Source organism: Anoplopoma fimbria, chromosome 20, assembly GCF_027596085.1.
Source record: "Anoplopoma fimbria isolate UVic2021 breed Golden Eagle Sablefish chromosome 20, Afim_UVic_2022, whole genome shotgun sequence".
NCBI lineage: Eukaryota > Metazoa > Chordata > Actinopteri > Perciformes > Anoplopomatidae > Anoplopoma > Anoplopoma fimbria.
In genome coordinates, this window is record NC_072468.1 from 3,103,373 (window position 1) to 3,119,741 (window position 16,369).

The 16,369-nt window shown below is 38.9% G+C and overlaps 2 protein-coding genes across 3 annotated transcripts in view; one reads left to right on the plus strand and one right to left on the minus strand.

Annotated features, from left to right (window-relative positions):
• The first annotated feature begins 735 nt into the window (after positions 1–735).
• LOC129110083 (lipid scramblase CLPTM1L-like) lies at positions 736–5,974 on the plus strand. Its single transcript, XM_054622234.1, has 17 exons — positions 736–945; positions 1,249–1,340; positions 1,524–1,701; positions 1,815–1,942; positions 2,628–2,706; positions 2,804–2,921; positions 3,050–3,144; positions 3,359–3,443; positions 3,631–3,731; positions 3,822–3,881; positions 4,043–4,093; positions 4,184–4,266; positions 4,546–4,580; positions 4,764–4,819; positions 4,964–5,008; positions 5,239–5,372; positions 5,908–5,974. Exons 1-17 carry the CDS (start codon positions 736–738, stop codon positions 5,972–5,974), a joined length of 1,617 nt encoding a protein of 538 aa, XP_054478209.1.
• Positions 5,975–11,629: 5,655 nt separating this feature from the next.
• Positions 11,630–16,369, minus strand: part of LOC129109785 (focal adhesion kinase 1-like) — a 60,367-nt gene continuing 55,627 nt past the window's right edge. For both annotated transcript variants that reach the window (XM_054621918.1, XM_054621917.1), the window contains 4 exons: positions 15,178–15,333; positions 14,646–14,726; positions 14,396–14,481; positions 11,630–13,930 (listed from right to left, as the gene is read on the minus strand). In XM_054621918.1, coding sequence (XP_054477893.1) covers positions 13,804–13,930; positions 14,396–14,481; positions 14,646–14,726; positions 15,178–15,333 — 450 coding nt within the window. In that variant the 3' untranslated portion in view covers positions 11,630–13,803. The remainder of the gene's footprint in view (positions 13,931–14,395; positions 14,482–14,645; positions 14,727–15,177; positions 15,334–16,369) is intronic.

Consider the following 16,369-nt stretch of genomic DNA (forward strand, 5'->3'; position numbering starts at 1 on the left):
ATATCAGTATTGATAAATCTGTCAATTGTTTTCTTATGATTAAACCTAATTAATTGATAATAATAATTATAAGTCTAACTGGAATAACTGTTTCAGAACTGTGCCTCTATTTCCGCTATATCAATACATCTTATACATTTATTTAGCCTATAGATAATTGATCGAGGACGCATTTTATCCCCCATTTAAAAGAAATAAATGGCATTTCAAAGCCTTCTCTTCTTGCCATGAATACAATATATATATTTTCTTGGCCTCAATTTAAATACACTGATAATATACCGGAATCAGCCAAAAATAATACGTTTTTAGAAAAAGATGTCCAAGATATATGACCTAAAACCAGTGTACACCCTGGTGACATAGTGACCTAACAGTCTGACAATCTGCAAAATTGTTCCTATTCACAAGAAAAAACAATAAAAACAGGTGCTACTGTGGGTATTACTTAGCAATTATTACAATTAGCGGTATTTTGGCCGTTTTCGCGAGATGTGTTCACAGTAGCTGCGGGTTAAAACGACGCATGCGCAGTTGAGGCTTTGTCAGCATCAGCACCAGCCTCAGCATCAGCATCAGCATCAGCATCTCGGATAACCGGAAGGATGCTGTGGCAGGCAGGAAGCGTGAGGATTTTATTGTGCTGACAGCTCCGTCCCTCAAACCGGACCACGTCCATTTTTTTTAATCTCATTTTCCCCCCCTCGTATTTGTTGATATGCATTAATAGCAGCCATGCTCCCATCGTGTCAGTCGAAGCCCGCCGCGGAAAACAGCAGCGGTAATAATAGGAGCTCCATCGCTAAGCTGCTGCTCGGGGTCTTTGTGGTCTACACGCTCCACACCGCCTGGCTTCTGTACGGCTTTCTCAACACCAAACCCTGCGATGGAAGCACAGGAGAGCACTGCATCACCTCCTACCTGACAGCAAGAGCCCGGCTTCAGGTTAGCACAGGCCTCTGTTTATTAATCCTTAATCTTGAGAGCAAACGGACAAATCAAGGAGAGCCTACCAAAAACTAGGATCTAGTTCAAGACACTACTGCATTAATGCCATTAGAGGCTTTGGTGATTAACATGAGGGAGGAAATTCCTGCAGGTCTACATGTATTTTGGACATAGCAGGCTTTTATATTTGTTCTAATTTTTCATTTGTGCAGTTGCATCTCATTTTGGAACCAATGCTTTTTTTCTGAAATGAGAAGACAGCTTTAAATCTCTTCTCTTCTTCTCTTTCGTTTTATCCAGATGAGCGTCTTCACTTGCCTCGTGCCAGACAACAGCCAACTCAACCTCGCTGTAAAAATAGACCCTTTTGACCCACATTCTACATTTGAAAGGTGGGCTTGATATGTTGATATCAGTATCAGAAGACTTCCTGCTCGGTGCTGTTTACGACCACAACAGGAACTGTGTCCATTGCGTGACATTTAGTTTTAAAATTGATTGAGAAAAGAGCTTATTTGTCCATCTCTGCAAGGCTGGCTGTTTTTAACTTATTGTCTCACTCCCTCTCTCTATAGGCAGGTGAATATCTCTCTGCCAGAGCAGACTCGAGCTAATGGCACCCTGTTTGCAGTCGTGTATGTTCACAAAGCCGGGGTTTCACCTCTGGAGGACAGCAGAGAAGTTCACTACGCAGCTCAGCTTACCACCTACATCACTCCCACACACACAGAGGGGCAGAGAGACATGCAGAAGGTAAAATGTAATTCAATATCTGTCGTAGTCATATTTCAGCCACCGTGTCACCTTTACAGCCGACTCAGACGTGCGGCCTTGCTGCAAATAAGTATTTTTTGATGCTCCATTAGAGATCCAGTCCCAGATCAGAGAACACTGTATCCCACTGGAGACCTCACCTGTCAATCACTATGATGTCAGAGGACTTCATCTTCAACAAAGCGGGGCTTCCTAGTGACGTGCGGCGCTACATGAGAGTGTAAGTCACATGAGGCTTTGGAGGTCAAAGCAGGTGATCCTTCAGTCAGAGAGTTGCTGACTCCTTCTTTTTTGCTGCTTCTCATCAGTATACTCCAGTGCTGAAGTGAGGAAAGCTTTTAGCCAGTAAACTTCTTAAAGCATCTATTTTATCTGTATAACCAATACCATATACCCTGTATGCCGTACGATATGTCGATTATATCAGTGGTTCCCAACCTTTTCTTACGCCCCCCTTCAAATTCTTTCTCAGATTATTATTATTTTTTAAAATCACTTTAAAGTAATTAGGAGGTAAACTCACATAGTAATTAACAAGAAGAAGCAACGTTTAGAACAAAGTCAGGAAAAAACTTTCTGAACCTTGTGATACCTTGGAGAGATCTCCCCAAGTTGGTAGCCAATGGTATATAAAGTTTTTTTTTTCACAAACCACACACTTCTACAACAGTTAATACCAACATGATTGTTCTCTGTAAAACACTTGTGAGTGGGAGGTTGACTGTTCATCAAATCTAAGCAAATCTAGATCATAAAGCAAACACAAATCCTTTCACTGGGTAAGCTCTTTAAATGCACGTGTGTGTATATTTGTTCTTACTCCGCTTACAACTCCACCTGGCTGTTAATAAGGAAGATGCCCCAGGCCAACGTCTATTAAACTGTCTACCTTTTTCTCCTTGTAGCTCTCAGGAAGGCCAACAGATGATCTACCTTCCTCTGCTGCTGGTTAACGAGCTCAGCTTCAGAGTCAGAGACCTCCTGGTAGGACAAATATACACACAGTTAAGACCTTGTCTAATAAATACTGTGTTTTGAATGACATTACCTTACATCTATTTATCTATCCATACATTCATAGGCGATCAGCAGCAGCACTGTTCAGCTCCCTCTGACCGTGTCCTACGAGGGAATCTCTTTAAGGGGGTTCAGGTTCTGGGTGCATCTACAGGACGTGGTTTATTCCCTGCGACAGTTTGGTTAGCTAAAAAGTTAACAGATATATAATATAACCCACTACATATTTCAGCTTTTGCTTTTCATATCACATGGTCAGGAGATTTAACTAAACAAAATCCTTTAATACTGCATCTTGGTGTTTATCTAGGCTTCACAGAGGAGAACATAGATGAAATTAAAGAGACTTTGGTGGGTTCCAACCTCTACCTGTTAGTGTTGACTGCACTCATCACAGCTCTACAAGTAAGATTACACAGCACCGCAAAAATGCCATATTGTATACGCATTAGAATCCACCTGCTGATAGTCACTCATGAATTATGAATTATTTATTAAATCCCCATCTCTAAATGTAACACAGTGTATCATGAGGCTGCTAGGCAACTTAGTCATATTGCAAGTTAAGCGTTGTGAAGTTAAAAGTATGTTTCCTTTCAACATCTTTGGTTTTCTACAGCTCATCTGTGAATTCTTGGCTCTTAAAAATGACTTCAGCTCATGGAGGAAAAAGAAGAGCATGGTGGGAATGTCCAGGAAGTCAGGTAGGAAAATTAAATAAATCAAATCATAGCAAAGGTCTTTTAGAACAGTCAACATAGGAGAGCCTGCCAGCAGTTATGAACAACATTAGTTTATAGTTTTGCTGTAAATGACGTACCACAGTGCCTGTTACAAGGTTAAATTTAGGGACTAACTTCTCCTTTGGTCTCCCCCTCTCTCTGTTTGTAGTTCTGTGGCGTAGTCTCAGCACTTTGCTGATCTTCCTCCATCTGCTAGAGGAGACCAGTCTACTGGTGCTGCTTCCTGTTGGATTGGGAGCATGTCTAGAGGTATTTAGTACAATCGGCCTCCTCAAACAGAAATGGTATAATAAAGATCATAGCAGACAGTTTTAACTCACTAACTTGTCATATCGCCAGGTATGGAAGGTGTTTACAGTGTTTAAGATCCAGTTTCAATGGAAAAGCTCCAAGCTCCATGTGAGTATGGTTCCAGTTAACCTCCTTCCATCATCCATTCACAGTAGATTTAACATTTGTGGAGTGGTATAATTTGTTGTGGTTATTTAACTGCACTGTCTTTTATCTTAGCTCTTAGCTCAGCTTCTAATCAATTAATTTGTTTTTCTGTTACTGTGTAGGTAAATAAGATGGATGAGGAAGAAAGAAAGACAGTGGAGTACGACACACAGGTATGATCTTTTTCTCAAACGCTAAAGCTCTAACTTCATATGCTGCAGGCTTTGTTTGATTTTAACATTTTGTGTGTGTTTTCTCTCCAGGCGGCCAGATACTTGTCCTACTTGGTCTATCCTCTGTGTATCAGCGGAGCTATTTTCTCGCTGGCCTACTTACGCCAAAAGAGGTGAGCTTTGCCACGTTGCTTTAAATGTTGCCCCCAGATGTCATAAACTCGTTTGTGGAGACTGTTTGTAACATTTCAATACAAACTCTCTCCTGGTTACATCTTGGTTCATCTTCAACTACTGTACTGAAGTTTTTTAGATCAGATCAGACCTGAGTATTTCTTGAATAAAAGTAAGATGTTTTTTGGTTTTAAACTATTGTCGAAACCTTTCATAATGTACACAGATTTAGCAGCTACTTCATTCGATATTAACATTAAATTGTATTATATTGACAGTTACTACTCCTGGTTGGTCAACACCCTAGTGACTGGTGAGTTGACTTCCATCATCTGTCCCAGTGAAACAAAATCATCTATATGATTCATCGGTTAATTTGTTAACAGCAAAGTTTTTGAATGTACTTCACTGAAATCTTGTCAGCTTTACCCATTGATTAAGCTACTTTTATATTTATCACCAATGTGCCACATTTAAACTTTACCTCCCCTCTCAGGAGTGTATGCTTTTGGCTTCCTGTCTATGGCCCCACAGCTCTTCATCAACCACAAGGTCTGTCCTGCCTCACAGTGTATGAATTACTAAATAATCTGATCATAGTGCTGAGTAAAATTAAATGACTTGAGTATGGTAAACTACTGTATGAACTGTGCTCTGCTGTCTCTTTGTGTTCTTCCACTCCTCTCTCTGGATCAGTTGAAGTCTGTGTGCCACCTGCAGGGGACAGTGTTGATGTACAGAGTGAGTGTGACTAATTCTGGCTCATTCACAAAAAGTGACTTTGTGAAGCAAAGTGCAGATTATCTTTGCATTCCCAAACATTTTCTAGGAACTTTGTATTAAATTCCTCCGTTATTTTACAGGGAACTCAGTGTTTTAGTTAAATTGTTTGTATTCTGTCTATACAGCTTTTGCTAGTGGATGAGTTCATTATTCTCGTTCTTTTTTCCTGTCCTCTCTCTCTCCACCAGGGAGTGAACACGCTGATCTCAGACCTGTGCTCCTGTGCCTCCCTTTTATCCTCTTCTGGATCCTTCTCCTCCTCTCATCAACTTTCCTGCTTCAGAGATGAGCTCTTCTTTTTCCTCTACCTCTACCAGCGAAGGTTGGACAATCACAATGTTGTATCTAATGTTGCCTGATTCTTTCAACATGATGCATGAAAAAAAATACTCCTCAGCCTTAACGTATCTGTAGAGACCTGTTATGGTCCTCAAACTCTAATATTATGTAATGATTAGTTTGATGTTAGAAGAAAGAGCAATATTGTTTATAGATAGATTATTTCGATCAATCCTTACTCATTAATCACTATATTAGCATTAGAAAGACACACTTGCCTATTGTTCTCTTGAACAGGACTTGATTTGGTCTTGATTTGGTCTTGATTTGGTCTTGATTGCCTTTGGACTTGGTCTTGACTCAGACTCAACTGGACTCGATTTAGTTGGTCTTGACTGCAACCCTGCTTTTTCATCTTCAAATATACTGTATATTAGGATGTTTGGGAAACACAACAACCTTCTTTGCTGCTGCTGACACTTTTCAGTAGATCCACCAGTGTTTTCTATTCAGCACCCAATTGACTTTCTTCTGGATTTGTGTGATATAACCCTGCTTTCATCTCATATTTCCGACAGGCGTTCCGCCCACAAAGCCAGGAGGCGAGAGTCTGGGACCCACAGCAAGAAACTAAAGACTCAATGAGGAGAAGACAAATTCCTCTCCTTCCCTTTTTTCAGACATGAATGCACAAACACACAAAAACAACGTTAAAGATGTGAAATGGAGGCTCAGGCAGGACATTTGGCCCGGTGCCCCACAGCAGCTTCAAACTGATCCAAGATGAGCTGTTCTGCATTCTGACTCGTCACTGCTGTACACTAATGGTGCTGCTGCTTTTTGGTTGGCATCGATGAAGCTTCCCCCTTTACTCTACGGACACTCTCTGCAGCACTTGTTATGCAAGAAGAATATCGACAGCATCATATCAGCAGTCGTAGTTTGCATTTGCTCGATTCTGCTCTATGTTAAGCTTGAATCACGATTTTCCCTTTAAATTTTTGTTTTTAACATGTTTTTGTACAGATTTAAACACATACATTATATTCTGTATATTGTGCTTGTTCAAGCACTTTAATAGATCCAGGGCGGCCCTCTCGTAAGGCACAAAAAAGGCTATATTAAGCTTTACGCTTCTATAAATTGAAATATTCAAACCCAAGACAGCATATTTTTTATGGTTGGGCACTATTACATCAAATGACAATTATTTTGCATAATGCTGACTAGTATTTAAAGTAATTTCCTATGGTTTGAACATTGCATGGCTTTGCAGCCCAAGTGTGTAATGATAGACATACAGGTGCAACATGGCCTCAGACAGTTATGAGAAGAACAGACCAGCAACACAAAGCACTTGTTACTCTTCATTGAGAATATATAATAAATAAATGACTTGTGTTGAAGGTGACTTAGGTGCTAGAGTCTGATCAGGTTGTATTGCAGGTAGAAGGTACATGCCATTGTATTTCGTCATCCTTAATGTTCACCCTTGTGTATTACAAATAGAGTAAGTTCCACTTTACTGTACAAATATTTTCCTAAGTTTGACTTTGCAATGTTAACATATAGAAAGAAAACACAGTATTGCAAGTTTACTGCAAATATCCTGATGGCATGCGTCTATGAAATTTTGACTTACATCATACAATATAGCTGCTTAATGGAAGTAGCAGTCTACTCCATTTCATTCAGCATCACATAGAATAAGAAACATGTCTACAGAAGGCAAAAAAACAGCACTGTTAATTAACTATTTTATCAAGCTGTTTATTGTGATCATATTATGCTGAAATCTGCACTAATTGTTTTATTCTTTGCTGACGGAACTGCTTGAGCTTGAGAATAATTTACAAACGTCAAATGATTTTAAAAATGATTTTAAATTTTTCGTTGTTTGGGCAATGCAACCTGTTTGTTTTTTTATTAATATGAAATGAAAATAAAAATGTAACTGGCTTTAAGGTGTCAGCAAATTCGGGAAAAAAAACATGTCTGTGTGCAGAGATTGATGTGTGCGTGCCAGTATTTCTATCAACATGTGCAATCAGGAGACAAGTCAACACAGACAGCAGATTGGTAGTAATGGTAACTGCTGGACTGGTTTCTGTTAACAAAGTTTGCATTGTGAGTGCGTTTGTTGGCTTATTACGATAAATTAAGACAGAATACATATCTCCAATGAGTCGGATTAAGATTCATTATTGGTGTCAGGAAATACATTTAATTTACAGAGAATCCTAAAACAGTGTGTTTTTACCTGTGCTAGGAAGAACTGGGGGAATGTGTGCTGGGTGTGTACTGGTGCATTCCTTTGTTAACACTGGACAGTGACAGATATGAAGATGACGTATTCCACATATCTAGTGAAAAACTATTACATAATGCTGTTTAAAAAAAAGTTTAATTAACAGTAATTCGGATCAAACGTTCACTATTAGTCAGTGACGGTGTGGTGTTGTTGGTCAGATACGTTTTTGTTTTTTTCTTAGTGGCAAGATCTCATTTATTTTGTGAAAGGTTTTGAAATATAGTAGTATTGGAGTGATCTCAGGAGCAAGTGGAAGGCAGTGGGAAGACCAAAATGAGGGATGTGACTTTGATAAACATTTGGTTTCAACGTAATCACACCTTCATGCACAAACATATCTGGAGCCTTAGATTCGACATGAGTCATTGGCCAATGGGCTGCAAGATCATTTCGACAAATAATGTAATGGGTTTTCTGTACGTTTTTTTAAATCTGCAATAACATTTTTTTTTGGGTCACTTGAGGCCAGCGAAAACAAGTTGTGAACACAACATTTACATAAAACTTTTGAGCAGATATGTTAGCAAACAGTTGCTTTTTAAACATCCATCAGATACAGGGCAAGCTTTGTGTTTTAGTGGCCTAACTAACACAATTTCGTATAAGACCTAGATATTTGTGGGCTACACAACACTGCAGTTGACGCAAGTTCTTAAACGAGAGGAGTGATCGCAGATAGCTCAGACATGTTTGTAATAACAGCAGCACAAAGAGTATAACTTGAAAAAATACTTTAGAAGAGTGTTGGGGAGTTTTTGGAATGATAAACAATAAGCTGAAGCTCACATTAAAGCTCCGTAAGGCCAAGGGGAGCTGCAGATTCAGGTAATAATTGTATTTATTCCTTTTTACATTGTCATTTGATCATTGCTATAATAAGAATGATCATAGCCACTTTAATGTCTAAACTTCACTCCTGTTTTTGTTATTTCTGTACTCTCTCCTACTATATATCCTCATAGAGGTTGTTATTGGATAGGAATGGGTGTACCCTCTGAATGAAAGAAATAGAAAGTCAACAAGACTTGAAGCAGCCCTGCGGCACAGGTTGAGCTGCACGGACTGAGTCATGACGTAACTAATATTTGTCTGACACACGTGATTTCAGTGAATGGCGACTCAATAAGTCACACTGTGTTTTTGATTGGCAGGAGATAAATAAAGGACAAGTATCTGTGAAACCATAGCAAGATCTAGGAATGTCATGCACTCACAGGGCAGGGCACACCAGGTTTGACAGCAGGCAGCAGACGTTCAGGTGGAGAACAGACACTCCTGTGACACCGGATATGAAGATGCTGCTCGGCTTCGTCCTCCTCACCCTCCTCTTCTCTCCAGGTATGTAAGTTAACCCCAGACTCATACAAGGTAAAGTTGGCAGGACATAAGGGGTTTAGAGGCAGTGACTTTATGTATACATCTTGTAGGGGTTTCATGGAAGGCTTCAGTTTCAGGGTTAAACATCAGAGTCTAAAATCACCACTCCCTTTATTATGTCTGTTTAAAAAAAAAAAAGATTCTGGTGGCAATTTCAAGACTTTCTGACACAATTGTTCTAAAAGTATACACACCTTATTTTGATAGTACAGAAAAGATATAAAAACAACCACAATAAGAATAATACAAATTAAAATGATAATATCAGTGAATGAACAGATTTTGAAAGATTTATCCAAAATAATCAAAGAATGAACATAAGATGAGAGGGGAATTATTATCAGGGTTGCTTTGTTGTTGATGTAGATGTGTTTATCAGTGCTTGTTTTGCACTATGATAGAGTCTAATTTATTTAACAATTGAGTAATAATTAACTTGTGTCAGATGGTTAGGCTTGTTTTTAAGACCTCACCATGTGTTTCAGTGGCTGTAGACGTATTGGAAATATGTAACTAACATAAAAGTTTAAAGATTTGAAAATTTAGGCACTACAGAAATACGAAATGTTTAATTGAAGTCTTTGGGTTTCTAGCCGTCAGAATACATCTGGGTTCATTTTAAACAATAGATGTGCATGTTTTTATGGTGATGCATCACCTCTGTGACAAAAGAGAACAAAACCTGAAAGGGAGGAACAGTATGCAGCCTTCTTTTCAATACTCTTTATAGTTAAAGAAGCATGCCGTACAAGTTTTGACAGAGTTGTCTTCGGGAGTAGCTGTCTTTCTAGTTTGGGGATTTGTTTTATGTGACTCTATGGTGTATCATAATGGTTTCTGTAGTTATATAATTTTCAGACTGAAAATGCCTAATAATTCCCAGTCTGCCATAGTTTAGCATTTGAATTTGTTGCGCACATTATATTGTGCACTGGTTTATCTCATATTTTTAAACTGACTTCAAATCACCTTCTCTGTTTTTCGCCTTGTCCCTCAACTCTGCAGGGCAGTCACTGACCTGCTATGTGTGCGGTCCTTCTGCCACCAATGAAATATGCAACAACAACAACATCACCAGGCAATGTCAGCCGCCGCAGGACATATGCATGACTGTCGTCGACATTTTAGGTATCAATGATAACACAATATCAGATTTACCTGGTTGTTAATGTAAAGAACTGCAGATTTTTGGAATCCAGTATGAAATATTTTATTGAATCTAAGCACATCTCTAAAATAGGTTTTGTTTTATTGGAGTCAGTACAGCTTTGGTCCTATAAGCCCTTCTTATTTCAACTAAAAACTGCAGCTCTTAAAATGTGGCAAAATACAGGATTTCAATCTGAAATAACTAACCCCAATACTCACTGTTTGTGTGTGTGTGTGTGTGTGTGTGTGTGTGTGTGTGTGTGTGTGTGTGTGTGTGTGTGTGTGTGTGTGTGTGTGTGTGTGTGTGTGTGTGTGTGTTGTTCAGGCTCCACAAAAATTATTGCAAAGTCGTGTGCCAGTGAAGCCACCTGCAAAGGAGCTGCCTCATCTGCCACAGTCAACTCTGACGGAAATGGAAACATTGTCAACTGCTGCAACAGCTTTAACTTGTGTAACTTCAGTGGAGCCGAGTCCATTCACATACACACAGTACTGCTGTTTTTGACTGTAGGTGTATTATTACTGGTTTCACACTGAGGTTTATGCGATACACCGATGCTGTCAAAATCTGTGGGAGACACTGCTGCTGTGTATAAAAAAGCGTCTTGATAAATGTCTCTAAATCGGTCTCAATAGACTGTAATATTATGTAATATTATGTAATATTATGTAATATCGTGTTAAAACAGCTGAACTCTTAAATTATGTTGAGATTGTTCTTTAAATAGATATAAAGTTTATCAATACCTTACACAATTATGGTATTATAAATATTGACAGGATCCTAACCCCCCTGTGGCTGTTATATGTGCTGATTGTTATTTTTAAAAAGACGTCATAGATATTGTATTATGGCTTTGACTCTCACTGAATGCAGATTTTCAGCAATGTTTTTAATACTTATATTTCCTGAGAAATCTTAGGAACTTGAACACTTTCCAGTTCATGTTGCACTCTGCTTAATTATTCTAATGGATTGTCCAAACTACAGCATGAAACCAGTTAAGATGGGCTAAATGTATCATAATATATCAAGTAGTATGACTTGCCTTTAAACACCTTTACATTCGTCAATAAACTTAATACTCTGGTAGTGGTCCAATCATTTACCTCTTAAGTCCGCCACTAAATCCTCCACCTGCAGACACAATCAGGGGATGAATTCTCATCTTTGGTTTAAAGAGTCCAAATAATTTATTTTAACATTGAGATGTTGAAACCAGGAAAACTTTTTTTGTTTTAGAGGGGATTTAAATCTGTGCAATTCCCTTGAAGGTGAAGACTTAAAGACAAGATAAACTACTTTACAGGAGAATGACTCCCTGTAGAACTTAAATGCAGTACTTGACAGTGGGGAGTCTTGAATAAAAACTCTTCATATTATAAAACCTGAAATGTAATGCTTTCAAATAAATCTATACCAGGGATAAAAAAAATGTGGACAGCCTCATTTCCATTTCGTCATTATTTTTATTTCATTTTTTTCTCCTCCTATTTGACAAGATGGCTGATTTAGCACAGAAGACAAAATAAAAACCAGTGTTTACTAGTACTAGTTCTGTACAATTCACCAGTGATTCACACCAGTATAGCTTACAATATACCAACATGAGCAGATTTACGCAATGACAAGATAAAATAGATTGTTTTTTAACATTTTTTTTATCCCTATAAAACCCAGATATTTGATAGTTTCATTGCTGGCTAAACCTGGAAATCAAATCTGGGTTAAATAGGGTTAAAAAAAGGTTAGGTTTTTTTTTGGTGCTGTGCAAATATGCTCTTCTCCTTCTCCTGTATATCATGCTGTACTAGTACAGTCACCAGTATATTTCATATAGCAGTATGTCATACTCCATGTGGGGTCACTATTAACAAAGACACGTGTGATCTGCTGTATTTTCAGTTCAGTGTTTTGTGTCTGCAAGACAAGCTCCAGTCATGTGGCTCCACATTTAATGTGTGTGTGTGTGTGTGTGTGTGTGTGTGTGTGTGTGTGTGTGTGTGTGTTTGTTTGTGTCCCTGGGGACTGTTGGTTGGAGGGACATATTTAAAGAGTTACACCTGACAGAAACTGGGACAGAGCACAGAGGTTCCAGTTGTGAGGTTTGTTTGTGTCCCAATTCACTTTGCGACACCGGTGGGTGAGGGGACAGTTAAAGGCGTGACACCAGTCTTGTACGAGGAACAACTGAACGCCATTAGGACTGTAGGTTGAGGAGAAATGAAGGAGACAAGACACTGTCCTCACAGAAAGAGGTTCAGTCAAGCTCAGTGACCAGTCTGAGACATGATGTCCTTCTCTTCCTCTGGGACAAATAGGAAATATCCAGTTACACTAAGTGAATCCTCAAAACCTGCGTTTCTTGTTATGTTTTTGCTCATCAGAGTCAGTGCTGGGATTGAATATCTGCTTGTATTCTAAGTGTTCAGTAAAGAGGAAGAAGATCGTGACTGCTGAAACAACACAAAAAAACATGGAGCCAGCCGACAAAAAGGGTAAACTAAATAGAGTGCCAGAAGGGAGTTTCCTGTCTGCGGTGTTTACCCAGACAAGAGTTGGATTCTTCACATTTGGAGCCTTTAAAACTGGCTCAGAGAGGAGCTGAGGAAGACTTCACGAAGGACACGAAGAGTGAGAACAAAAAGGAAAAGTAGTGAGTGAAATAGAGAAAAAAGGTGAGGAAAGTGTGTTCTTCCTTCAGGCAGCAGACCGGAGCTAGACTGTCCTCAAGTTTTAATACCGGTCTCTCCCTCCGTCTCCTCCTCTGTAATTAGTCTATAAATAAAACCTGGTGAGACGGAGGAGAGACGAGAATGGAGGAAGAGGCTGCTCCTTCAAACCAACGCTGTCTTTACTGTGGATGTCCGTGTTGAAGCACCAATCAAAGCAAACACAACGTGACCAGATCTGAATAGATTGCATGTGGTTTGATCTGCCCATTCAAAATAATCCATGGTGATATAGAGGTAAAGTTCACATCCAGGGGTCACAACACATGATACCAACAAATGAATTGATGATGGCTGCTGGCTGAAGTCGGAGTCCATTTCCACAGTGAAGTTTCATGCAGATATGTTGCAGATCAAACGCAGTCTGATCAGGTTCTGATGGCTTTGCTTAAGAGTATTATCCCGCCAAAGACAAATCCAACCGATGTCGACAGTTTCAGATCTGATCACTCCCATGATAGTGTTTCTGTCAGAGGGTTTTTAACCTTTTAAACCCGGGATCCGTGGTATCAGGCTCATCTGAGGTCTAGAACCATATTTGAGATATCACCACCGTCCCTCTTCGCCTTTCCTCCTCTCATCATTATATTACAGTCCAAAGAGAGAGAAGCTGCCAGGTCCTTGATTCAGGAAGTGTTTTTACTCTGTTCTTGAATTACAAAAGTCACAGTGGTGGAGAGACGACCTCAGCTCACACAGGATTCAACATCTAATGATTCTTCACAGGCTGTTGTCAAAGTATCAGAGCCTTTGTTTTTCTCCTTTGATGTAAAGCAGTCAGCTTAGATAACTCCCATATATCATGACATCACTTTAATTCTCCATTGCTTGTACAGTAACCAGACTGATGCGGTCTCTGAAATTATAGACCAATTTCCTGTTGGTCAGCTCAGCTGTCGGTGGGCTAGTGTGGGCGGGACTGGGACATCATCTTGAGCCGTGATTGGTCGATGACATCCAGCAGGTTCTTGGCATCAACTGCAAGAGCGTGAGCCGCTGTCAACATCTGCTTCTTATAGTCCTGCTGGAGACTGGGACAGAGCAAAAAACATGTAAACCACATCACGAATACAGATTGGTACTAGTGGTTAGATAAGCGAGGGAGATGAGTTGTACAATATCAAAGCAATTTTTGGTACAATTTTAAAATCTCTGACTTTGGCGCCCCCCAGGTGACAGCATCAAATAAGACACCCTGGCAGAGAGCTGTAAAAAGTTCCTCTGTCTGTAACTGATTTGACATTTTTTTCAAACACTGACTAAATATTATTACTTTGTCTTTAACTTAATTATTTTAGTTGGTGTCCTTAAGAGGAATAATAATGTGCCCTGTGATTGACTGCACCCAATAAATATTTACAAAAAACTGTAATAAAATATAAGCTAAGAATGTAGGTGTTTATTACATGAAAACTTCATGATATCTTTAAATTTAAAGCACTGTAAGTCATTGAAAAGTATTCTTTCTATATTGTAATGTTAATATTTGGACAAACCTGGTCATCACATATTGTTGGGCTAACTTCATCTTTCCGATCAGCTCTGCCAAGTCAGAGTTCAGAAGTTTCTGTGCCATCTCGATCTGTTGAAGAAAACCAGAGTATTAAATATCAATCTGGTAGGATAAAAAATACCAACGTCAACGGATACTAGTAATAATTAATATCCTTTTAATGAAAATGAAACATAATTGATTCCACACCACTCAAAATAGATCATAAAAAACACAGAGGTGTGTGTTTTTACCTCTCTGTGTGTACTGGCTGGAAGTTGTGGTAGAGTCTCATCCACTGTGGCCAATAACGTCCTCAACGCCAGACCCACGTCCTGAAACACACAGACCGTATTACTAAGATTTGGATCACAAATACACATAATAGGAAATAAATTAACATTGCGTATAAAGAAATTCTGTATACTGTATATACATCTAAAAAAAACATGCCATAAAGTGATTTTAGAACACCAGATTTAGATTGGAAATTAGGTAATATTTCCTACACAAATAGATATAATCAGTGTGGAGAAATAAAATAAAAAGGATAAGAAAAAGGCACTCATATGGGGACTTCAATTACTAAAACCCCACAATTAAAAGCAAAATGTAGTGAAGTTAAAAAGGTCAGATCTGTGGGGTCTGGTTAACAGGAATTATTCATTTGAAAGGAGTATTTACATGCAGCCCTCTGAAGGACAGAACAGCACTTATCAGTGTAATGCTTTCAAGTTTTGAGGTCAAGGTTTGCAGCTCAAGAGAGGATAACTTTTCCTCGGTTACCTTGACCATGGGAACGTATTCCTCCGGAGGAGCTGGTTGAATCTTGCTTGACATCTCAATCACAGCTTTGACCAATCCTGTCACATTCTCGTACACCTTGTCGTTGGAGCGGTCCAGATTAGCCGTGGGGGGCGGGCTTATCTCTTGTGGCTGCAGCTGAATGATGGGAGGACAAAAAACCCAATGACTGACTGGTGGACTGGATGAGACCCGGGTGAGAACCGGCAACGACGCACCGAGAACGAGTTGATACTATGTTGATGAAAAATATAAGCCTGTACAATTGTAAATATCCTGCATTATCATAGAGACGTACATGAAACATGCCTTTAAAACGCACAACGCTGCTTTTTATATAGCCGAGTAGATAAACAGTTTAAGATGAAGAAGAGAGGCCACAACTGCTGAGGGCTGTCAACTTACAAAAAAAACCCTTTTCATACAGGTGAATGAGTAGATTAATGAGTAAATGAATAAATGAATAAATGAATAAATGAACGAATGTGAAAAGGCTATGATCTATGATACAAAATGTTATGTGTAGCTCTCTATTTTGGCCATTAGATGGCAGTAACACATTGGTTTAAATGGATTTAATTATTAATTAATATTATGAATTTACAATATATTATATCATATTATACAATCTGTACAACATATGACCCCCTCTATTATTCAGATGTGGAGAAACATTTAAATGGAGATAACCTTACAGAAAGTAACAATGTAGGATCCCTCTTCTAGCCTTGAAAACTGCTTCATTAATTCATTAATAGGTCAAAATGTTTTCTAGTGTGATTAAAGTAAAATAGTATCCAGTGTGATAGAGTGGTACATAAATACTGTTAGTATAAGACAATATAACAACTATGTAGATTTGGATGTTAATTTTGGGCATAAAAGACTGTAGAAAGAAGAAAACTGACACAAACAGAACAGCAGGTTGTTATAAATGTTACATTTTTTGTTGATATGAAAACATTCAGAATTAGATTTGTTGGACAGAGAAATAGAAGAACTGACTGGATGAAGGAATCAAAAGAATCTGGGTGTGATCAACTAGCAGACAAGACGCACAGTAAACACACACAAACAGTGTGCTGCTTACCCGCCAGGGCTAGAGGTCGACAGTAAGGCAGAATGCAGGAGGAAGAGGAGGAGGAAGAGGAGGAGGGGAGAGAGGGAGGAAGCA

Coding starts and splice junctions, on each gene's coding strand:
- LOC129110083 (XM_054622234.1), top strand. CDS start 736: ATGCTCCCATCGTGTCAGTCGAAGCCCGCCGCGGAAAACAGCAGCGGT. Junction 1,341..1,523: donor CCACATTCTACATTTGAAAG/GTGGGCTTGATA, acceptor CTCTCTCTATAG/GCAGGTGAATATCTCTCTGC. Junction 1,702..1,814: donor GGCAGAGAGACATGCAGAAG/GTAAAATGTAAT, acceptor ATGCTCCATTAG/AGATCCAGTCCCAGATCAGA.